Here is a 25,363-nt window from a genome sequence, read left to right on the forward strand (position 1 = left end):
AATAAAGTTTAGCTTTTCCATGCCACATCCTTTATTCATCCACGTCCTCTTTGCTTGGCTGGACTGACGGACCAACCCTTCCATTCTTTTTCTTATAACCTTCATCTTTTCCCTTCTCCATCTTTCCTCCTCTGCACTCCTTTTCTTTAATTCATTATAATGTCAATATTCAATTTCACTATGTTTAATTTAGTCTTATTTTTAATTTTTTTAAATTAATTTAAAATTTTGATTTTTTTTATAGATAAAGAGACACACATACATGATTTAATGACGGGACACACTACCTATCAAGTAATTTCATAGAAGTCATATATATCTTTCACATTCATTTTAAAGTCTCGAAAGACCAATCCACGAAGCCACTTGGCTGTAGGCTATGCGTAGAGAGCTTCACCGCACACCAAACCCCCTAAGAGTTATGACTTCTTTTTTTTTTTATTGATAAACTGAGAAACACAAACACATTCTTTAATAAAATTATAATAATTTTATCAAGGCGTGAAATCTCATATAAGTAAAACGCACGTACACTTTTCATATTTAATATAAGATCTCAAAAAATTAGTCCATAAAACTACTTAACTCTTTAAAAATAATAATTTTTTTTCCATTGATAGATAAAGAGATGCATATAATCGATTCAGTGATAAGACATATTCTTTAATAAAATTATGATAATTTTATCAAGAGTAAAAAACCTTCAAAAATAGCTTTTGAAAGTTGCCATGAATTTTCTTAACTTTTTCTAAAATACCCATTTTTGCAAATTTTAAATGATAATAAAAATATATTTTCTTGCTTTGAAAACTTTCTTTTAAACATCAATTTGTGAAATTAAATCGTAATATCCAAATGATTAGTGAAATTTATTTTTTCCCTTTAATAATAATTAATCAGTTGTATAGGTGTTCGGCTATAATTATTATAAGTTTAATTGTATATAAAAAAATGTGTATAATAATATTTAAATTAGTAAACATTATTTTGATATTTGTATAATTATTATTTTAATTATATATATAAAATTATATATAAATTTTAATATAAATATTTAATCTTATAAAAATAATAAATTCATTCTTGTTTAGCTTATTACCAAAATGGTACAAAAATCAAACCAACAGGGCTAAGGATTCCCTCTTATTCCATCTTTTCTTGCAATGACACTTCTGTCCTCTCCCTCATTCAAATACACTATATCTTCAAGGGACATGATAGTCATTTAGCTCAAAAAAGTGGGTACATAAGCGAAGATGAAGGCCAACCAGTGTGCAAAGAGAGAAGAAGACGAAGAACAAGAATATATATTTCTTTTTTCATTCATAAAAAAATATTCTAAATTTTGCTTCAAAAGTCCATGTTTTTCTCATTAATAACATTCCCAATTCTCAATGTTTCTTTGTGTCCAAACAGAACCCATCTATCTCCATTCTAGTATTATCTGTTTCTCTTCTTCTTTCCTTCTATTGACGAAGAAGAATCTGTCGACCCCGTGTGGCACGCAATTATAGTAGAATTTTCTGTGAATTTTTTTATATCCTACCCAACAAAAACAAAACCTATATAATATAATACCCCAAAAAAGAAAAACCCACCCGTCTTTTTCCCTCGAAGCCACCTTTTTCTTCCTTCCAATACCCAGAAGGCGGTTTTTGGTTTCTCACCTTTACCCTCTGCGGTTTGATTAGGGCTGTGTTTCGTTTATTCTCTTCTATATTATTTCATTTCGTTTCCTGCATACTCTTTTTTTTTTTTTTATCCTTTTCTGTCTCCAAATTTTTGAGGCGGCGTTGGCTAAAGTGAGCCAGGGGTGCGTAGGATTAGGAGAGGTGGTGGCGGCGGCGGTGGAGGAGGATTGATCGTTTGGCGTACACGTGACGGTGAGAGATGATGAGTACGGAGGTGGTGACAGGGAGGTGGGGCACATGGGAGGAATTGTTGCTGGGTGGGGCCGTGCTCCGGCATGGTACCCGAGATTGGAATTTGGTCGCCGCCGAGCTTCGAGCCCGAACCGTTTGCCCGTATACTTTCACACCTGAGGTTATTTAATTTAATTTAATTTCATTTTTAATTGATTACATGATCTTCGTTTTCCAGAAAAAGAAAAAAAAAATTGATTTAATTAATTATGCTTCTTTAATTTTGTTGTGGATTTTTTATTAAAATTAAAATTTTCATTTTTTACTATTATTGTATGGACATGGCACGTTGATTGGATGCCTGGTTTTTCCTTTCATTCTTTTTACAGTTGTTTTTGTAGACTAGTGTTATTGTATAAAATGTCGAAAATACCCCCCTATTATTAGAGGGCACATTTGGAAATAGAATTTCTTATTTTTCTTTGAGGCATAATAAAAAAAGAATAAAATTAGGGAAAAAACAAAAAGAAAAGAAGGAAAACATCTCTTTGGTTGGAAACATACATGGAAGTGACAGAGCCTATGTTGTCTTACTCTTGACTTTGACTTACGTTGGTCTTATCCTCTGCAACTGCGTGACTTCCAAGCTAAGTTGGAAATGTTGCTGCCACCAAATGATTGTAGCCCTTATTGACATTGAATTTCAAAATTATTTTTTTGAATAAAAATATTATTTTAAATATTTTTTAAAAAATAATTTAAAAAAATTATTTTATTATTTTAATATTTTTATAATTAAAATTGATTAAATTTAATTTTTATTTTTTTTTAATACTCTCTAATTAGTATATTTAAAAATGTAATTTTCTCAACAACAGTTTCAATGATAATGCCAAATAAACTTTATATTAATTCTTATAGTCGCGTAAAATACACATGATCATAGCCACTGATGGTACTGGTTTCTTTATGAAGCCAATGATGGTCTTTGCATCATTGATTCATATGAGATTGATTTATGATGGAATTCATATGAATCAATGATATACATATATTGCCTTTCTTCGCATAATGTTGATTCATGTGAATTTCATATTTATTAAATGATAAGATCTACATAAATCAACAAACGAACTAGATGCATTAGAAGCGTCACATATCGCACAGCTCTATGTAGATGTTGAAGTTGCTATGTGGTGTAATATTCATAGCAAATTTAGACGCAATTTGTTAACATAATTGACTTTCTAAATAATTGTGAACATTATTCCTCAAAATAATTAATGAAGCCATTATGAAGATTAATGTTGAAGTTATTGGGAAATTGGTTGTTAAGTTGTACCTAATGATGTCAACTAGTTAATAATGCACCTTTTCTGTTTTCGTTTCACAGTTTTGGAGATGAATTCACTATCACTGGGTCAAAACTCATTGTTAATTTAGCTTATATATTTAAATTGAGTCTATTGCCAGACGCTTTTCTTTTGTTAGCATGTAAATCTAATGGTTGAATTTTTCTGCTATGTAATGCTATATTTATGTGTATCTGTTTTGGCAATCTGAGTGTAAGGAACAGTGTTCTAATTTCAGGCATGTAAAGCCAAGTATGAGGACTTGCAACAGCGTTATTCTGGATCCAAGTAAGTAGACTTTTTTTTTTTTTTTGGTATTGCAAATCTGTCGTATTTAGGGTTCTTAAGTTTCCATTTCCCTGTTTTTACCTTTTGTTTTAAATGGTTTAAGCAAAATTGATGTATATCTTCCATTATTGAATTTCTAATCAAGCGCCTTTCCAATTACTTAATTTTATATATTCCTCAGAGCTATGTTTGAGGAGTTACGAAAGCAGAGAATGGCCGAGTTAAGGCGAGCTTTAGAAGTATCTGAAGACTCAATTGGGTCAGTAATCTGTTTCTTGCTGATCTTGACTTTCTGTGAACTCTTAATGCTGTGTTTAAGATCAAACTACGTTCAGTTTCAGTGTCCTAAAGTGAAGAAGTGTGGTGTTCCCAAGTCCCAAACCTTTTCTCTGGGGTTCTTGTTAATATTGATTAGTCAACTCTCAATTTCCACCAATGGTCAAATTATCCTAATTAATGATAGTTTTCTTTAAGTTCCCAAATAATTAATATTTCAAGAACTGGCATTTAGTGAAGATGGATAGTGGGTTACCTGTGGGGCCTTGAGCATATGCTCGTTGCTAATCAGGAGAAATTAGCAGGAATGGAGGAATGTTGACCTACTGCATCCCAAACTCGTGATATTGAGTTCTTTTAATTTTTGCTTGGGATAAGATCTCATGCATCTCTATACTTACTTTTGCTATTCTGCAAATTTGTTTCAAATTCCTTTGGGAATCATGCAGTCTGCAACTCTTCATTGTACATTGTTCTACCATTTACGCATTTGGTCTATTTCAGGTCACTGGAATCAAAGCTTGAAATTCTCAAGGCTGAGAGAATAAATGACAATAATGTTGGTTTTGACTCCAGTCAGACTGAATCACTTGTACCATTTCAGAAATCTGATGGAGTTGAATCTTCCAGTAAAGAGACATCAAAAGATGGACTATCGGCAGGGAGTTTCACTCAGGAAACCAGGACAAATTGGTCCCGTGAATGTCAGGTTCCCGCTTCTGTGTCAGTTGAAGATATTGAAACTAAGCCAGAAGTTCCAATGTCTCCTAAACAAGAGAAAGTTTCAAACATAGTGAATCTGGCGGAGACCTTTTTTATGGGACAAGGAGGGAGTATAAGGAGGAGGAGAGGGAAGAGAAAGAGGAAAGGTTGTAGTAAGGATGTGAAGGAGGGGAGTGTTGGAGAAAGTGATTTTTGGGGGTCAACTGATGTTTTATCAGCTACACGATGTAAAGAGAATTCAACCAGCAGTTCTGGTCAAACTGGCAGAGGTTTTGGTGTTGATGATAAAAGCAAGGGTTCAAGCAAGGTTGGACTCACTACTAATCTCATGGAAATTTTTAATTCCATTGCAGAGAATAAATGTGCCAGTGTCTTTCGTCGACGACTTGATAGTCAGGTATAGATGCTACCCTACTTTCTGAAGTTGGCGTGGTAATTCTATTACTGATAGTGCATTTTGTTGTGCCTATTTGCTTGCCACTGTTGTCCTGGCATGTAGTTTTCATTGCTAAAAACGAGCCTTTGCTCAAGCATGAATTAGCTGACCTTTGCTCTTTCTGTAACAGAAGAGGGGAAGATACAAGAAAATGATTTTGCAGCATATGGATTTTGATACATTAAGATCAAGAATTGCCAATCACTCCATTACATCAGTTAAAGAAGTCTACAGAGATCTGCTGCTACTGGCTAACAATGCCCTAGTTTTTTATTCCAAGACTACACGTGAATACAAGTCTGCACTACTACTCAGAGACATCGTCACGAAAAGTTTGCGACAGCATTTGAACGATTATATCAGCAAGATTACTATTACACTGCTTTCAACCACACCATCAATGCTTCATCCTCCTGTGAAAGCCCGCAGTGCTCGGCCTGTTAATCGCAAACAGCTCGGAAAGGTGTCCAAATCTGGGAACAGCATCGCAAAGACTCCAAATGCAGTTAAAAAACCAAGTAATGTTCATTCTCTTCCTTCAGCAGAGTCTGTAACCATGGCAAAGAAAGGATCCGGCCGGCCACGAAAAGCTGGGCGTGGAAGCACTACCCAACCACCTGAAAATCCACCCAAGGGAAGAAAGAGAACTCGAGCTAGGTGAGTATGTTTGTATATCGTTCTTGTTCTTCTGTTACCATTGAGCTACGTCACCACGTTTGTATATTGTTCTTGTTCTTCTGTCAATATTTTGCAACCCTCTACTAGTCGTAGGTTCTCAATGTAACAAATATTGTAGGATGTTTCCATGTACAGAATCGTCACTTTCTGACGAAGCTAACTGTTGTCTAAATATCACTGTAACAGTCGCATCAATTACCGATAATCAACCCTTTTCTTTCTTTTACTATTTTCAGGCCCAGCCATTGTTGGACATTTTGGAGCAAAAGAAATAGAATTAAAAGCAGATTTATTTATTTTATTTTATTTTTTTGACATGCTAAATTGGTTTTTTTGACATGCTAAATTGGAAGGGTTTTGGCAAGAGAGCAGACCATGTAATCCTTGCCTAGACCTATTTATAAATTTTTATATAAAATAGATGATTCTCCCTATAAAATGTGTTTCAGTCCATAATTAACAATAAATTTTTTTATGTATTTGTTTTCAAGGGAAGTCATTCTCAGGGATCAGGTTTTGAATTTTGCGTGATAGAGTAATTTGTTATTATTATTATTATTTCACCTTCATATAGACCTGGGCAAGGGCTGGTTTGGGATCGAAATCACTGGTTCCTTGATCCTTGGAGACTAATCTAATCCGATTCAAGACGGTTTTGGTTCGTTATGAATTTTAAATAAATATTCTTGTAAAAAAAATAAATTTAATAAAATTATAAATAAAATTTTAGTATTTATTTTTATTAAATAATACCATATTCAGACATTTAATAATGATTAAACCAAATAGCTATTAATTAGTTCAAACCCGATTCATAAAATAATTTCATAAAATTTAATAAATTCTTTTTTCATATTTCAATTAACATTAATTATATTCTAATAAAATTTTAACAATACCCATTTCAAATCAACCAAAAGAAATTCTCTTATTTAATTCTAATATTTTCCCATATCAATCCCTAAGTTTCATTTAATTTAAAATATAAATAATTTCTTATAAGTAATTTTAAAAATCTATAAAAATTTCAATTTCCACACCAACATATCTTGCATAATATACCTGCATAAATTTAGCATTTTAATAAATATTAAACTCATTTTCTTTAAAGAAGAAAAAACTTATTTTTATATAAATTATTTTCTTTAATGATAATAATACAAAAATTTATAAAAATTTACCAATTAAAATGAATTTTTTTTTTAGGTATTTCTGCAACTTGAGTACATGAGAGTATATTTTTGAATTCATTAAACTTTAATAAAATTAAAAATCTAAAATTTTTTAAATAATTTCTAAATTCATAAAAATTATTATGTACCTTATTTAAAAATTGTCCAAAATATTAAAGATGCTCACAATCATTAACATAATCTAAAAAAATTAATTTAAAAAGTAGAATTTTAAAATTGAACTTAAAAATCTAAATATGTTACTTAACTTAAAAAATTATTAACAATTATTGTGGGATTAAAACTCAATTACACCACTGTACTTAGTGGAAAAGTTTAATTTATGTCACGACCCAACTTATGGGCCGGACCGGCACTAGGACCTGGGCCAGCCTAAAGCCCCCGAGGCCCGTAGTAAGCCTAACTGTTCATTAACCCAACTCTAAGGCCCATTTGGGCCTAATATCAAGAAAACAAACGGACAGAGTACGACCATAAAATGGACTTTCCAACGGGGAGTTTTCGACTCACCCGACCTGTAAACATAATAAATACTCAATTGGGGAGCTCAGCTCACCCTCCACATACTCATATCATCATAAAAATAAATGGGAGCTCAGCTCCCTCATCCAATCCATCAAACATGCATATCATTATACGTTTACAGGTCCAACATGATAATAATATTACAGACCATAATCAAATAAATACTTCTAACACATACGGAAATTCTATGAGTAAATAAAATTACACAAATATTGATAAACAACCTGCGAAGGAGAAAAGCAGGTTAACCAAAATAAAATCCTCCTGTAGCCTGAAAAAAATATTGAACAGGAGTGAGCGTTCGACTCAGAGAGTAAAATATCAATTTTAACCATAATCTCTATAACTATCTAAAACTAATGCACCCTGTAGAGTGAAATGCAACATCAACAACATTTTCACATTATAACATCAAAAAGGTAATTTGGAGCACTCACGCACCCTGTAGCATCAATCATAGCATATGGGAGCTGATCCCCTATACAGCTCTCTTAAATCCAACCTGGTGCCAGCGAAGAACTCAAGCCGGACTTTCGCTTAATAAATCAAATCGAGGGTCCCAGCGAAAAACTCAAGCCGTGACTACCCCTCGAAGGATCGGGTCCCAGCGAAGAACTCAAGCCGTGACTACCCGTTCTATCCATAGTCCACACCACATCACACGCACGCCAACGCACGCACACTGCTCCAAATTACCACAACAACATCATAGCACTTTAACATTTATCAATGCATCATAAATCGTGCCTAGAGTTTAACTACATAAATATATGCATATAAGTGATGCATGGGCATGTTGAACATATAATAATATCGAAATTACAATTAAAATTAATATTTTACTCACAGACTTGACGACAATCACTGTGGCGGCTGGGCGGAGGATGAAGGCTGTCCTGGCTCACCTGACAATTTTATTACAATCATTTAATAAATTTGACTTCATACAAACAAGGAAAAAGACCAAATACGTTCTAAGTCGTGCCGAAAATCCGGCAGAGTCTCCCCTATACCTAGGACCTACCCAACCTGCAAAAGGGCTTAAAACACACTTCTATATCCACAATTCACATATCCACAACTCAATCACGTCACACAGCCCCTCCTGAGCCTATTAAATCAATCATCCATCACAATATATAAAATTTCAATTTAGTCCTTATAATTGATCATTTTTGCAAAAACTGCTCAAATAAGCCCTAAAAATTATAAAACTCTGCCCCGCGGTCCTTAGAAATATTACTAAGCTATTGCAAAAAGAATCGTAATTTTCTAAACTACCACGAATATTTTATGGATTTTTAATCCTATTTAAGCACTAGAAAATTACGAAAAAGCAAGGTTCGGGTTTTACCTTTGCCGATTCCGACTTCGGGAACGCGCTCGGGATGCCTGACAATGGTGGGGTAGCCAAAACCTCGGTTCAATTCGGAGACTTTTCCGGTAACGGGTCTGTCTGGCCCGAAATTTGCAGACCCGGTCAACTGTCGAATTTTCGCGAATCGAGGATACCTACACGAAGCCTATAACACGGGGGTTAGTACATAAATTTTTCAGAATTTTCTAAGCTCATTAAATGCTCGGAAAAACACTGCGAAGTTCCGTGGGACCCATCGAAAAACGGTGTCGGAAAAATTCGAAATTTATGTCGTTGCGAAGCTCTCGATGAATGGAGCGTACTGGTGGCCTCGGTTTTCTCGTGGGATTCACGGTTTTCGAGAAATCTAGCCCAAAAATCGAAATGGGCTAAAATCTTCCCGAGCAAAAATCGGACAATCCGCTCAATGGATTTCGGCGTTCTTGGTGTCTATGGAAAGCTCTCGCCGAGTAGATGATTTTGGACACAAGACCCGGTCCAATTGGTGGCCAGATCGGCCGGATTTGGTCGGGGAAGTCGAAGCGGCACGCGCGCAGGGGGGTGTTTCCCGCGCGTTTTCATTGCTCGGCGTACGCATTGGTCAATGGCGGCTTGCCGGCACTGGGGTCAAGTGATATCGGCCGGCTACCGGGGGTGGGAAGGAGAGAGAAACGAGAGAGAAAAGGGAGAGGGCCATCGCGCGCGGAAGGGAGGAGAAAAAGAGAAGAAGACCGGTCCGATTCGACCGGTCCGATCCGGTTCGGTTTGATTCGGTCGGTTCGATTTGAAATACAAAATTTTGAATTTTTACTCTGCCTCGGGACCGAAAACGAGGTCCAAAAATTCAGAAAAAATTTCATAAAACTCAAAAAAATACGTAGACTCCAAATATATTTTTAGTTTTGCCACGTGGTCTTTAAATTAATTTTTAAAAATCATCAAAGTTTATATTTTCGGAAAATCGAACCCGATTTTTAAAATCCGAAAAATCTCAAAAAAATTCCTAAAATTTAAATAAAATTAAAGTATCAAAAATACTCATAAATAATAAAATTTAAAATCTTGGGGTGTTACAATTTAATCCATTTTTAACTTTTTATTTAATTTAATAAGCTTTAATTTTAACTTAATTTAATCCAAGAATTAAGAAAATCAAGAAATTAAGCTTATTAATTCTTGAGTTTAAATTAAAAAATAAGAAATTTAATCCCAAGATCAAGAAATTAAACTTCTTGACTTTTGATTTAAATAAAAAAAAATCAATAAATTTAGTTTATAAATTTTAAATTTTGAATTAAATTGAGTTTAAATTAAAATTTTTGAACTAAATTAAATAAAAAGTTGAAAATGAGTTATATTAAGCTTACCTAACAAGTATAGGGTCTAAATTAAATACTTTACCAATTATTGTATACCCTATTTGAAAATGGTCCAAGAATTAAAAAATCATCTACATAATCTAAAAAAAATATTAAAAATTTTAAATTAAAATTAAAAAATTTAAATATACTAATTAAATTCAAAAATTCGTGTAAATTAATGTATGGCTTGTTTCAAAATTAAAACACTCAAAACAATCTATATAATCTGGCAAATTGTAAAAGAAAATAAAATTTCAAAAATTGTAAATTAAATTAGAATCGGACCAAACGGTCGATTTGAAATAGTTGAGATCAGAATAAAGGGAGAGCCGCCCTTGATCCAGCACAGAGAGGGATCAGCCAGCCGAAATAGATGGTTTGGTCCGATTTTAATTCTGATTCACAAAAGAGGGAATCACAACCGACCTGCTCCCTCCTACAATTTTAGTCCAGTTCAGCGACCATTGACCCAGTTTAGTCCCTGATTTAATCCAAGCGGATGGTGGTCCAATTCACAGTTTCATAGGCTTGTGCATGCTAATGCAGGTTCGAAGGGTTTCTTTGACAGCGGCTAACATGCGATGACTTTCATTAATATATCAAGACTTCAAAAATCATCGATGGAAACATTGAGAAATAATAATGATTATAATAATAATAATTAAAAAATTAAAATTTTTATAATTTTTTTTAATTTTAATAAAATTTTTTAATTTTATCGATTTAATTATAATTTTTTATACTAATTTTAACCTTAATAACTAACCTATTTAAATTATTTAATTGACTAAAGCAATTCAAATCAATGCTTTTATTTTTATATTAATTTTAATAGTTATTTTTAATTTAATAAAATATTATTTTTTGAATTTATTGATATTTTAAAAATTATAATTATATTTATTTTGATTTTATTATTTATTTATATATTATTTTAAATATTTAATTATTTTCTTTAAATTTAAAATAAAATGATAAGAAAGATAATAATTAAAAGTGTATATAAAAAATAGATAATAATATTAAATATATTTTAATTTTTTATTTTTTATTAATATGAAATTTATTAAAATTAATAAAATATTAAATTTATTGAATATATTAATAAAAATTAAAATAAGCAGCTACAGTTAATAATAAATTAAAATTTTGATTTATTTTTGCTAATTAATAAGTTTAAATATTTTTAATTAAATTTATTTTTAAAATTGAAAATATTTAAAAAATTGATAAACTTAAAAATTATTATTAAAATTAATAATTGACATAAAAATTTTGATTTTTTTATTATTTAGTCTAAAATATTTTAATAAATAAAAATATTATTAATATAAATTTCTAAAATTTTAAAATATTGTAATAATGGGTAAATATTAATTATGAAAAAAATGATATTAATTTCAAATGAAAGAAATATATATTTTTTTATAAAAATTCTAAAAAACATAACTATATTAACGTAAAATAATTTTATAGTGAATTATTTAATGCTAAAATAAACTTTATTAAATGATTAATTTTCAATCAAAGTCATATGAAAAAGAAATTCAAACATAAGAAAAATCGAAAATTGGATAAAGAAATATGAGAAGAACAAAAATGGAATGAATATTGAGCGTCTGGTTTTGGGAGAGCAGCGGATAAGGACATTTGGGCTCATTTCATTGGCTAATTATTAGGTGTATTTGATATACTAAAAAATAGTGTTTCCTCTCTAAAATAGTGTTTCCTTCCTCGTAAAAATAGGTCATTTCTATTATATATGAAGTGGATTTCACATGATTATTATATATGAAGTGAAGTGAATTTCACATTATTATTATTATATATAAAATGAATTTCACACGATTGTGAGAGAAGGTGTATGTACTCCTAATAATTACTCCATTTCATTGGGCCAAAATTCTTACTTTACTGTGGATGTGTGGGCCACTCATAATATTTTATGGATAAATTGGAAAAATGCCCATCATCATCGATGCATAATCAATTATCCAATCACATGAAGGTGGAGATTTTTGGAATAGACAAAATGATTTTTTTTTCCCTTCAAGCATTGATAGTTAAATATTGGTAAACGAAAAAGAATATTTTCAAATTGCGAAGCAACAAGACCCTTGCAAGGCTTAGTGCATATTTGACATTATATTTAAAGAGTTAAAATTATTTTTTTAAATAAAAATATTAATTTAGATATCATTAAAAATATAATTTAAAAATAATTATTTTAATTTTTTATAATTAAAATTTATTAAATTTAATTTTAAATTATTTTTTAATATTATTTAATTATTATATTTTAAAATATAATAATTTTAATTGATACTACTATTTGAGCAGTTGTTGAAAAAAATATAATTTTAATTATAAATTATTAAAAATTAATTTTAGATTAAATTTAACTTATTTTTAATTATAAAAATTGTAAAATATTAAATAATTTTTCTAACAATATTTTTAAGAAATAAGTTTACACCCTAATTAATGCTAAATTTTGAATGGGACAAATGAAAGCCTTTAGGGTTTAGTATCAATTTATCATCACAAATGAGCATTTTCTTCATGACCATGTTTGATTTGACCTCACCATCCATATATATGAATGATGATAGATTATTGGTTAATACTTGGGGCAGGTTCAACCTGCAAAATTTTCAGACACTTTGTCTTCATTCTATTATATATTTTTTTAAAGGATACAAAAAGAAAATCATTTTCAACATTTATGTTTTATTTTATTCATTGAATGCTTAAAAAATTCAATTTAAATACATTAAACACTTATTTAAATTAAAATGCTTCTGATTCAATAACATATAATTAACAAATAAAAAGTTTTATTTAAAAAAAAAATTAGGACTTAAAATTGTGTTTTTCATTTTATGTTCTTACATGAATATATTCATATTTCAGATCCTTATCAGTTTTAATAAAATTTTTATGCACAAAATTAAACAAATTAGGAGTTAAAATTGTTTTTTTCATTTTATTTTTTTATATGAACATTCATATTTTATATCCTTATCAATAAGTGTGTAACTTGTGGAATTGGACAAATAAGGCATCTATTTATTTTTGTTAAATTTTTAATTGTCAAAAATACTGATCATTAATTTACTAATTATCCATTTTGGTCCAATTAAACAGATTTCTAACATTAAATTTCATATATTTTTTTCCCATATTATGTCTCACAGTTTGTTTTTGAATTTGAAAATGAAAATTTTAAATAAAATTTTTTCTAAAAATAAAAATATAATTAAAGAAATAATATTTTTTTCTCATAGTATTTTTATTTTCTATTAAAGTTAATTTAAATTTTAAAGTTAAACTTTTAAATAATTATTTTACTTCAAAAAACACAAATCAAAATTTTAAATTATTTAAACCCTAATCTTATTAAAAAAGCCAATTAAAATATAATTTTTTTTCTAGCTGTATTATATGAACAAAGATTACCGATATAGATATTTCCGATAAAAATTTTATTAATAATTATTATGTGATTTACTTGTCATTTTCATACTTGTGAATTTATACCTTTTAATTATGAAACTCATCACTCCATTTTCCTCTCGTGAGGATGAAAAGAGATATCTCTAATATCATTGATATGGATTTAAAAAAATACATGAAAAATTCAAAATCTGAATATTTAAGTGGCTATTTTTTATGACTATAATGACTAATATCATAATTTTTTAATATTATTTTAATTATTAAAATAAATTATATTTTTAAAATATGATTCATATAATTAATATAATTAAAATCACTTTATTAAATACAAAATTAAAATTATAAAAAAATTCACTGATTTTATTTTTCGTTCACATTAAAATAATTCTTTCTATATTTTTTTCTCTGGTGTGAACGGTTAATATTTTTCAATTAATTTCTAAATAAAGGCATATTTATTATTATTATTATTATATTTTATGCATTATATATATATATATATTAAATGATAAAATATATTATCCGAACTGGTTTAAATTCTGATTAAAAAAAAAAATGAATGGTTTAAATGGGTTGATCCATTCAACGCTGGTTGACGCTGGTCGAGAAAGGTTTATTTTATATTTAATATAATTAATTAATTTTTTATATAATAAGATAAATACAAAAAATTAATTATCTTATCTCTTTCCGATACAATCAATGGTCAGGAGAAGACAGCGAGCTAACTCAACTAATACCCATAATAATAATAAAATTATCTTTTCATAAATAAAAATGAAAATTCAAAAAATAAAATAAAAATAGATAAATATTTATTTATTAAACTCCTCAGCGTCGACAGTCTTACATCTTCCCTCAAAACGTGGCGAGTCCTAAACTTTCGTCTGTCGACTCTCTCTTCTTCTCCCTCTCTCTCTCTCTCGGACAAAGTCTCTCACTTTAATTCTCTCTCTGTCTATAACTCTCTATCTCTGTTAGAATCTGCCAATATACCGGTGGTCGCCACCGAAACCGTATACGATACGCTATTTTTTTTTTCCTTTTTCATTTCGGCGAGCTGGCTGCCTGAGCTTCAGCTACTACCTTTTGTTTTTATTATAGAGAAATTTTAAAGGTTCGTCATCTTTTTTTCTTTTATTTGTGTTTTTAGATATCGAATGTGATTTTTGCTGTTTTAGATTTGTTATCTCTGAACGATCCGATACTCTGTAATTTAGTACTGTTCTGAAAGTTCTTTTGTTTGATTTCAATTTAAGAGCACTCTTGTTTATACTATGGAATGAAGCTTGATTGCTTATATTACATTTGCGCGCGTTTATGTTCGCTTTTCGAATCTAGGAGCAAGCAATTAGCTGTTTCTGGAGGTTAGATCTATTGGCGATGTTAAATTTTTTTTGTTTTGTTTCTCTGTATGGATTATTTCACCTGAAGAAAATTTATTATTTCTTCTTCTAAAAAAAAATTAATGAGAAGAGTTTTGAAAAAAGTTGAAGAGTGTTTGTTCATTTTGCGGGAAAATGTTGGGTATTTCAGGGGAATGTTTGTTATACTAGCTGGGTTATTTATTTATTTATTTTGGGGGAATTTTCATCTAATTTCTTTTCTAAAGCTTTGGTCTTGTTTAATGTGTTGTATATTGTGAGTTCAGATTTGAAAATCTGTTTACTGTTAGCTTAACGACTAATATTGGGGATCTCTTTCTTCACTGCGCTGACACTTCACGCTTCCATGCACCTAAACACGCTTAAATGACCCAATATTTAGTTTGTATTTTCCCCCCTTTCTTCGAATTTCTATTTCTCTACTAACAGCTTCCTATTAGTGAAGGCTGAGGCTTATAAGTGGATAAAGATTTAATCCTTCTTGTGTCCTATTTTTTTGAACGAAGAAGAAATAGAACAGGAAAAAATAGCTAAACACTCTGCAAAATTTTCTATTGGGTATAGGATACCGAGTGTCTGGGTTTGCTAATCACAGGTGACTTGTGAACTTACACAACCTGGTTTTTTTCATTTGTATTTTTATTTTAAGGAAATTATACAACTTGGAGTCAAAAATAACTTGTAAAACTGCATTTAAATTTCCTTTTGTTAGCTTAAGTTTATTTCTAGTGTGGGGCATTATTGTTTGCAAAAAATCAAAGTTCAATTTTTTCTTACCATTCTTTCTATATAATTTTTAATTGAAAAATGAAGTAATTATTGTACTTTTGATTGGAATTTCTGTGGATATTGTCTAAACATATTGTGTATTATGTGCAGTTTGTTATGAGAAGATTATAAAACCCCTGGGTGTCTATGACGTCACTCAGACCATCACTGAAAAGGAATGCCTTCCTTGATGGGGTATGGTCTATTGTCTTTTACTTTATGTGTAATTGTAAAACTGGAAGCAGCTTAAACTATGGGCTTCTATAAATTCTGTCTTGCCAGTTATCCTTGATATTATCTGACCTTGTGATCCTGATGTAGGGAAAATGTGGATTAAAAATGAAGCAGTTGCCGCTTATGGGAGTTTTGTTTACAGCGATGTTGTTCATTGTGTATAGAACCACAATTTATCAATATCAACATACACAGGTACAGATATCCGATTGCATCTCTAAATCTTCTAAGGAACAAATGGGCAAACAAAATCTTCTGCTGATTATCGTCCAGTGGTCAATTTGTGGATTATTTTACTATTTATTTATTTGCTTTTTTTTTTTTATTATTGCACTTTTATCTAATGAATTCCAACAGCAGTGCTATTGATGGTATTTGTTTAACTGTTTGAAGTAATTTTCCAATTGTAATGTAAATTCTCAGTATCCATACTGTTATTCATGTCACTTTTAAGATTGAGTTAGATTCTGCTTCTCGTAACATTCATAAGTTTGTAACAATCATCAGTTAATAGTCCATTTACAACATCTCTACTGATGGATTTAGTCAGAGCAGCTTTGCTCTAGTAGTAGGTTTACCTCGTTGTACTGAATGGTGCTTCTTCTATTAACCTTGTTTATCTTTGTTCTCATATCATGTTGGAAGTTTGCTCATTTTTTTTTTTCTATTCTTGTTCTGTTATCAGATGGAATCAAAATTACTCCCATTTGACTCATTAAAGGTAATTCTAGAACTACCATTTGAATTGCCAAATTATTATTATTATTTTTGGTTGGATAATCCTTGTTTGTCTAACTCATAAGAATTGAAACGTATGGGAAGCTACAGCCTGGGTTCTCAGTTCTTACTGAAAAAAAAAAGAAAGACAAAAATAGAGAAGGAAAATGGGCTACAACCTCACTTCTTCATATCTGTTGCATTTTATGGTTGATGCATGAATTTTTAGAATTTAATTGTTTGATTTCCTGTGATTGAATGTTCTTGATGAATTTTGTTATTTTTTTAAGGTGTTTTGTTATTCTAATTCAGGAATCAGCTTTGGCTTCTGGATTGTTGGGTGGTTTGCCTCTGGGCATCATACGGGCTAGTTCAGATTTGGAGTTAAAGCCTCTATGGTCAACAAGTAGTTCAAGGTCAAAGGTTGGTTTTGGATTTTAGTATATTTTGGCATAGATTTAAGGTTGTCATTCTAGATGTATTTATTCTTTTTTATCATGTAGAGAATTTTTATTATTGATATTATAGCAGTTGAACATTTGTTCGTTTGCTGAGCTTTGTATTTTCAATTGATCATTTGCTTTAGCATTATTCACGATTTGTTATGACAATCAATTCCAGATTGATAATTCTAGCCATCGCAACTTGCTGGCTATTCCAGTTGGTATTAAGCAAAAGCACAATGTTGATGCCATTGTCCAAAAGGTATCCCATTTTGTCTTGTGTAATTTTTCATGTTCCATGATTGATTTTTTTTTTGTTCCTAATTTCATTGAATTCAGTTTCTTCCAGAGAATTTTACTGTTATTTTATTCCATTATGATGGCTTTCTGGATGGGTGGTGGGATCTTAAATGGAGCAACAAGGCCATACACATAGTTGCTCAGAACCAAACAAAGTGGTAAGGTTGATCTTGATAAATTATTTCTTTCAATATTGTGTAATTTGGACAGAATTGGTATCATTGTTTTGGTTTTTATTAATTGCAAATTCTAGTATGGCGGAGAGGAAAATTTTCATGGGTTAACTCATTATGTGCCTAGGCTTTAGGTTAGTTAAGCATGAAAGAGTTTTGGTCTTGTCTGAGCTGTTCATTTTAATTATTCATGTTTCAAACCATCTGAGAAAAATAAATTCCTTCATAATTTTAAGTTAGCAGTAATGGAGTTTGGATTGCCTAAGACACTCTTTTTTTCCTCAATAATTCTTATTTTATTGAATACATTGTGCATTGCAGAAGTCTGTAAACTACAAAGAAATACAAGCAAAACACACAAAACACGATACGTGTTCACCCTCTCTGCATAGGGTTATATCCACGGGCATGTCATCTCCGTGTAATCAAATATAATCATCAATTACAAGCTCAAAGCTAACTACCCTTCATCCCAAATACACTCAAGAAAACCCTCACAATAAATTGCTTATAGTAAATACATTAGTTAGTCTTCTCAATTTCTAGACATAACCCGATATATTATATTTATTACTTTAAATGCTACATCACAATGTGTTGGACCATGCCTTCTCCACCTTATGCCAAAGCTTTTGTCCCCTCTATGAGACTGCAATAAGCAAGTGCCACTTTCTTTAATGGGCAAAAGTCTTATAGGAATAATAAAGTTCTACTCGATATGGGAAATATTCAAATTAGGAAAAAGTCTCCCCAAGATTTTGAGTCACAAATCTAAATGACTTGATGAAGGATTCAAATTTCCATTGCTCACGACGACTTTTTATTTTTGGGTCCATTTTCATAAGTTTTTTTAAATTTGTTAAACTAGCTCCAGTGTTAATACTTTTTCAATTTTTGGTGTGGTTTCTTTTCTTCCCTTTCTGTTATTGCTGTTTTAGGTGGTTTGCAAAGCGATTTCTGCATCCAGCTGTTGTGTCTATCTATGATTACATTTTTCTATGGGATGAAGATTTAGGGGTCGCAAATTTTGATCCAGGAAGGTAAATTAATTTGCTTGTTGGATATTCAACTCTTCAGTGCGTTCCATATTGTTGGTCTTTGAGAATGTTGTTACTTCTGTATATGTACTATTAATTTGAAAGTTTATAATTGGCTTATGACCTTTCATTCCTCCAAAAGATTAGCATCATTCTTATTCTAGGTGATGTGATCTTCTGTATCTAGAGTGTTGAGGACAGTGGTGCAAGTGATAATTTATATTTAGATCACCGATGTATCGAGAAATTTGTTTGGTCTGCCTGGAATCATCTACATTTCCTCTGTGGACATCTTCCAAATTTTGGTTTTTGTTATTTAATATGCCAGCATGCCATCCACTGCTATTTATCCTGCTCTCTACACTTATGCAGGACCTGTATTCACAACCCTCTTTAATGTTTTATTGCACTGTCGCTAGATAATTAAATTTTGCTTGGCGAGTTATCTTGAAATTGTTAATAGTAGCACATTTGCAATATTTTGTCAAATTTCTTGATTTCTAGTTGTGCTTTACAAGGTTCATATTCTGTTAAGGAAAACAATTAATTGATTAATAGGTTTTTTTTACTAGATACTTGGAAATTGTAAGATCAGAAGGGCTGGAGATTTCTCAGCCAGCTTTAGACCCTAATTCAACTGACATACATCATAGAATTACCATAAGGTCCAGAATGAAGAAGTTTCATAGGTAAGTGAGGTGGTTTTTGGAACTGTTTATGAAAACCTACACATCAATGCTAGTACTCAAATGGAATGTCTTTGCAGAAGAGTCTATGATAGCAGAGGCAGTACTAAATGTTCTGATGTCAGTGAGGGGCCTCCATGCACTGGGTAAGTTATCTTATTATCATCCTCTTTATTATTTTTTTTTTAATTTTTAAAATTTTACATATAGTTAGTGCTTATGCCCCACAAATAGGACTAGACAGTGAGAGTAAACAAAGGTTTTGGGAAGATATGGATGATTTAATGCAAAGCATACCGAATGAAGAGAATGTTTTCATTGGTGGAGATTTGAATGGACATGTAGGAAGTGATAGGCAAGGTTATGAGAATGTTCATGGAGGTTTTGGTTTTGGCAGTCGAAATAAGGAGGGAAAAAGCATCCTGGATTTTGCTATGGCATACGACCTAATACTAGCAAATACCTACTTTATAAAAAGAGAGTCACATTTAGTGACTTTCAAAAGTGGGCAACATAGAAGCCAAATCGACTTCCTCTTAACCAGGAAAACAAATAGAGCTCTATGCAAGGATTGCAAGGTCATTCCAGGAGAGGCTTTAACAAGTCAACATAGGTTGGTGGTCTTGGATGTCAAGTTTAGGAACAATTCAAGTAAGGTCAGAAGAAATAGTGTAGCTCGAACAAAGTGGTGGGAGTTCAAAGGACTAAAGCAAGTGAAGTTCAAAAATGAGCTTCTTGAGTCCGAAGTATGGAAGCTAGATATGGAGGCCAATGATATGTGGATACATATGGCATCAAAGATTAGAGAAGTAGCTAGAAAAGTACTTGGGGAGTCTAAAGGACATGGACCACCCTCAAAAGAGAGATGGTGGTGGAACGAGGAAGTACAAAAGGCAGTGAAGAGAAAAAGGGAATGGTATAAGAAATTACCTAAATGTGATAATAATGAGGCATATGAACAGTACAAGATAGCAAAGAAAGAGGAAAAAAAGGCAGTTAGCCAAGCAAGAGCACAGGCCTTTGAAAAGTTATATGAGAAACTTAGAACTAAAGAAGGGGAGAAAGATATTTATAGATTAGCAAGGAGTAGAGAAAGGAAATGTCAAGATCTCAATCAAGTTAGGTGCATTAAGGATAAAGAAGGAAAAGTGTTGGTGAAAGATGAGGACATTAAGGAAAGATGGAGAAATTATTTTAATGATCTCTTTAATAATAGTCAAAATGGAAATAGCGTGAATATAGATTATAGAACAATAGAAAAGAATGTAAATTATACTAGAAGGATTAGATCTTTAGAAGTAAAGGAAGCACTTAAGAGAATGAAAGTGGGTAAAGCCTGTGGACCCGATGAAATACCAATTGAAGTGTGGAAGTATTTGGGAGATATGGGAGTGGCATGGTTAACTAAATTATTTAATAAGATTCTAAACTCAAAGAAAATGCCTGATGAATGGAGGAAGAGTATTTTAGTACCTATTTTTAAAAATAAGGGAGACATACAGAGTTGCTCAAACTATAGGGGAATTAAACTCATGAGCCATACTATGAAGTTGTGGGAGAGAGTTGTGGAGCATCAACTACGTCATGATACTTCTATCTCTCTCAATCAATTTGGTTTCATGCCCGGTCGTTCAACTATGGAAGCGATCTTTCTCATTAGAAGCTTGATGGAGAAATATAGAGATGGGAAGAAAGATCTACACATGGTTTTTATTGATTTGGAGAAGGCTTATGATAGTGTTCCAAGAGAGGTCTTATGGAATGCGTTAGAACAAAAGAGGGTATCTATTAGGTACATACAAGTATTGAAAGATATGTATGAAGGAGCAATTACTATTGTGCGCACAGTGGGAGGGGACACAAGAGATTTTCCGATCTCAATTGGATTACACCAAGGATCAGCAATAAGCCCTTACCTTTTTACATTAGTTTTAGATGAACTGACGAAACATATACAAGAGAGTATTCCTTGGTGCATGATGTTTGCGGATGATATTGTTCTGATAGATGAGACACAAGAAGGAGTCAATAGGAAGCTAGAACTTTGGAGAAGTACTCTAGAGTCAAAGGGTTTTAAGTTAAGTAGAACGAAGACAGAATACATGCATTGCAAGTTCAGTGAAGGCCAAACTGGTGATAAGGAAGGAGTTAGTTTGAATGGAGTGGCACTGTCCCAAAGTAATCACTTTAAATATCTAGGCTCAGTCCTTCAAGTAGATGGGTGATGAGAGGAGTATTTTAGTCATAGGATTAAAGCCGGAGGGTTGAAGTGGAGACGTGCCACGGTAGTTTTATGTGATAGTAAGATTCCCAATAAATTAAAAGTAAAATTTTACCGTCTGACCATACGACCGGCTATGCTATATGGTAGTGAGTGTTGGGCCTTTGAAAGAGTCGTATGCATCTAAGATAAGAGTTGCAGAGATGAGAATGTTAAGGTGGATGAGTGGCCATACTAGACTAGATAAAATCCGTAATGAAAGTATTAGAGAAAAGGTAGGAGTGGTGCCAATTGAAGATAAGTTAAGAGAAGGGAGATTGAGGTGGTTTGGTCATAGAAATACGGAAGCTCCAGTTAGACAAGTAGAGCACATTAGGCTAGAGGATAGAAAGAAAAAAAGGGGTAGACCTAAATTGACTTGGAGGAGAGTAGTACAGCATGACTTAGAAGCATTACACATTTCTGAGGATTTAACCCAAAATCGTTCAGAGTGGAAAAGGCGAATCCATATAGCCGACCCCAAATTTTTGGGATAAAGGCTTAGTTGAGTTGAGTTGAGTTGAGTTTAAAATTTTACATATGTTGGGTGATAATAACTTTGATAATTTTTCTGCACAAGTATTATTTTTTACTTGCAACTTTTGCTGGTTACTATGGCCTTAGTTTGAAGTCCTTGTTTTCCTTTCCACTGCTAGAAGTGCTATCAATCTGCTAACCAACATTGACAGAGGAACTTCAGTATTGAATACATAATTTCTTGCAAAAAAAAAAAAAAACTAATGAGTAATCTACATTAATATTCTATGCAAAATATTGGAAAATCTTTTCACAATTTGACATGAATCACATGATAAATCTTGGTTTTAACTCTATTATGGGATGTCAACCCTTTGTTCATCCTTTATTGCAGGATATTCTATATTATTCTTGTATGAGTGCAAGGGGGATGCTAATTGATTTTATTTACATTGTTTCTGTAGATTTGTGGAAGGAATGGCTCCTGTATTTTCAAGATCTGCTTGGTATTGTGCTTGGCATCTTATACAGGTAACATTAATTCTATAACTGAAGACAACTTTTGATAATTATTCAAGGTGAATAAATATTTTTTAGATGTAGTATTATCATTATTTTGACTAAGATCGTTGTCTAATCAGATTTTTGTTATATGTCTCAAGTTTACTTAAGTAATATCTCATGATTTTAGATTTGTCTCTATTTGTAATTTTGAATGCTCTGTGATAATGTGGATGATGTGATTGGTTACCTACTTTTTAACTTTTGCTTGCCATAATTGTAAAGCAAGTTTTATAAGCATTGTGTCTGGTGAACTTTTTTTCTTTTTTTAAATGTTGATAAGCTCATGTCTAAAGTCTAAACTACTACTATTTTTTGTTCAGAATGATCTAGTCCATGGATGGGGAATGGATATGAAACTCGGATATTGTGCACAGGTAAGACATTCCTGACTTTTTTGACACAAGGCCTAACTGTTCAGTTTTCTTATTTGTATGTGCAAAATAATCATGTGTATCATTGTATCTGCATCATGTTTGTTAGACTTGTCCTGTCCTTTCTTTTCTTTTAGATTATATTTGTTAATGTTGAAACCATAATTATGTGTCTGCATAAATGTGGCATAATGCACACAGGGAGATCGCACGAAGAAGGTGGGAGTCATTGATAGTGAGTACATTGTTCATCAGGGCATACAAACTTTGGGTGGGGGTGGACCTCCTGGAAAAAAGGTGCATGCAGTTTACTTTCTCTCTTTCTCTGTCTCTCTTCTTTTTTAAAAAAGAACTATATTTAATTGTCTGCTTCAAATTTATGGTTTCTTATCTTGATTACTATCTATCTTCTCTTTTTTGTAGACTTCAACAACCAGTGAAGAATTGACCAAGGTAAAACTTAACCAGTAATAGCTGCTCCTCTCTTTTTTTTTTTTTTTTCATACAAATATTTTAACAATTATGGTTATTCTAAATTTGTCACAATTTTTTACCATATGTTTTCTTTCTTTATATTCAGAAAAGTGGTGCTTCACCCATGGATCCTCGAATGGAGGTGAGGCTGCTGATCCTTTAATTTATCACCATCTTCAGTCTGATCATTTTATATTTTTCTCTCATTTTACCCAGTCTAATTGCCTGGAAATGGAGTGATTGTATAGTTAATGTTATGAGCCCGTTAGATTGTTATGTTCTATAATCCTTATATTTGATTATTACAAAATGATTAGAAACTATGTTCCAGTGTCACTGGCACCTTGTGTCCTTGTGTTGGCTTTGGTATCACTTGAATTATCAATTTACTGTTACAAACCATAGACTGCAATTGGATTTGGATTTAAACTGCATTATGCCCTCAGTTACCTTTAGGAATTATTTATTGTGAAGGACTTATATACTCTTTCGATGGAAATATATATTACTGTTTCCTCAATTTGATGAGTTGGGTTGGTATATTCATGAACTAAGCAGATTAGAAGACAATCTACATGGGAGCTTCAAATCTTTAAGGAGAGGTGGAATGAAGCTGTGAAGGAGGACAAGGCCTGGGTTGATCCCTTTGAAGGAAACCAAAAACACAAAAAAAGAAGACGGCAGCACCGCCGCAACGTTTAACCATTCGACTTAAACCAAGCAGATTGAATATACTTGTTTTGGCTAGTTCAGCTTCATCAACACATGCAATACACAGTGGTACCCATACATGTAATCTAGTTTGTGTAGCCTTCATTTGGTAATCATAATTATTTCATTAATTGGACATCAAAAATAGTTTTGTTCTTGCAATTCAGATTTTCTTGTGTATCTAGTTCGAGCTAATTTTTCTCCTCGGCTTTTGAAGCCTTTAAATTTGCAGTGTAATTAGAGGTTTTTCTTTTTTCTTTTTTCTTTTTTTTTTTACCCCCAAAATTTGGATAATGACATTTCCAGGGAAATATAAAATGAGCTGCAGAATTTTGCATAGGAACCTCAGTCTTGCTTTTACAGAAGAAAACACATCGATTCTTGATAGGTTTGTCTGGTTCTACCTTGATCACTTTGGCTGGCTTCTGCTTGTTCGCTTCAGTTGGTCCTCCTTTAACGCCAGTGTCTGATAGAAATATCTCTAGCTGGCTTCCTGAATGCAATGGATTAATATGTTTGTTTTGATCATAATTCTATTGAAGATCTTCTCCTTCGTTGTTTGTGGGCTTTTCTTTATTGAATTCTTGCGAAATTGCTTTCTTTCTTCCTTAAAAAATTGCTTTGCTTTCTTGATATGAAGCTCTCTCTTCTATCTATGTTTTATTCAGTACTTATTTTAACTGCTCAAATAATTGGCGGAGCTCTATTGGGGCCTAAGGGGCCATGGCGCCCCAAGCCCCAATAACTACCATTAATGCTTTTTCCTCCAAATGATTTTATTCTAAAATTTTTATTGTTTGAGAATAATTTTTTAATTTGTAAATAAATATAATTAATTTTATTTTAAAATTTTTATTGTTTGAGAGTAATTTTTTAATTTATAAACAAAAAATTTTGAAAAAATTATTATATAATTTCTATATTATAATAAAGTTAATATTTTAATCTTTATATTTTAAAAAAATATATTAATTAATTCATAAATTTTGATTATATCATATTTGTCTTTTTTTATTTTAATTTTTATCATTAATGATAAATAATTTCGTTCATAAGTTTTTAGAATTATAAATATGTTTATCCTTGAGTAACACTTTGATCCCTCATTGAGCACTCTTTAATCCCTTTATTAATGATTAAATTGATAAAAATAAAGGAATTTAATTAGTTAACCGTTAAATTAAATAAATAATTTTTACATAATTGATAAATATATATATATATATATATATATATATATATATATTAAATAG

General features: G+C 31.4%; 2 protein-coding genes across 3 annotated transcripts; both read left to right on the forward strand.

Moving 5' to 3' along the window:
• The first annotated feature begins 1,256 nt into the window (after positions 1-1,256).
• Positions 1,257-5,844, forward strand: LOC110670817 (uncharacterized). 2 transcript variants are annotated; one of them, XM_021833081.2, is made up of 5 exons: positions 1,257-2,043; positions 3,453-3,502; positions 3,684-3,761; positions 4,283-4,898; positions 5,068-5,844. In XM_021833081.2, exons 1-5 carry the CDS (start codon positions 1,891-1,893, stop codon positions 5,596-5,598), a joined length of 1,428 nt encoding a protein of 475 aa, XP_021688773.2. In that variant the 5' UTR covers positions 1,257-1,890; the 3' UTR covers positions 5,599-5,844. The 2 variants fall into 2 exon arrangements, with proteins under 2 accessions (XP_021688773.2, XP_021688774.2); XM_021833082.2 differs by having other exon boundaries at positions 1,257-2,024.
• An 8,497-nt stretch (positions 5,845-14,341) lies between these two features.
• Positions 14,342-24,305, forward strand: LOC110670776 (uncharacterized). Its single transcript, XM_021832951.2, has 16 exons — positions 14,342-14,627; positions 15,775-15,858; positions 15,985-16,092; positions 16,583-16,618; positions 16,927-17,037; positions 17,236-17,319; positions 17,397-17,515; positions 18,469-18,570; positions 19,140-19,256; positions 19,334-19,399; positions 22,455-22,521; positions 22,875-22,928; positions 23,127-23,222; positions 23,349-23,378; positions 23,506-23,541; positions 23,958-24,305. The coding sequence occupies exons 2-16, from the start codon at positions 15,811-15,813 to the stop codon at positions 24,099-24,101; spliced, it is 1,218 nt and encodes a 405-aa protein (XP_021688643.2). The 5' UTR covers positions 14,342-14,627; positions 15,775-15,810; the 3' UTR covers positions 24,102-24,305.
• The last annotated feature ends 1,058 nt before the right edge of the window (positions 24,306-25,363 follow it).

The sequence above is a fragment of the Hevea brasiliensis genome, chromosome 18 (assembly GCF_030052815.1).
Source record: "Hevea brasiliensis isolate MT/VB/25A 57/8 chromosome 18, ASM3005281v1, whole genome shotgun sequence".
NCBI lineage: Eukaryota > Viridiplantae > Streptophyta > Magnoliopsida > Malpighiales > Euphorbiaceae > Hevea > Hevea brasiliensis.

Coding starts and splice junctions, on each gene's coding strand:
- LOC110670776 (XM_021832951.2), top strand. CDS start 15,811: ATGACGTCACTCAGACCATCACTGAAAAGGAATGCCTTCCTTGATGGG. Junction 16,093..16,582: donor ATCAATATCAACATACACAG/GTACAGATATCC, acceptor TTCTGTTATCAG/ATGGAATCAAAATTACTCCC. Junction 18,571..19,139: donor GCAAATTTTGATCCAGGAAG/GTAAATTAATTT, acceptor TTTTTTTACTAG/ATACTTGGAAATTGTAAGAT.
- LOC110670817 (XM_021833081.2), top strand. CDS start 1,891: ATGATGAGTACGGAGGTGGTGACAGGGAGGTGGGGCACATGGGAGGAA. Junction 2,044..3,452: donor CGTATACTTTCACACCTGAG/GTTATTTAATTT, acceptor TTCTAATTTCAG/GCATGTAAAGCCAAGTATGA. Junction 4,899..5,067: donor GTCGACGACTTGATAGTCAG/GTATAGATGCTA, acceptor TTTCTGTAACAG/AAGAGGGGAAGATACAAGAA.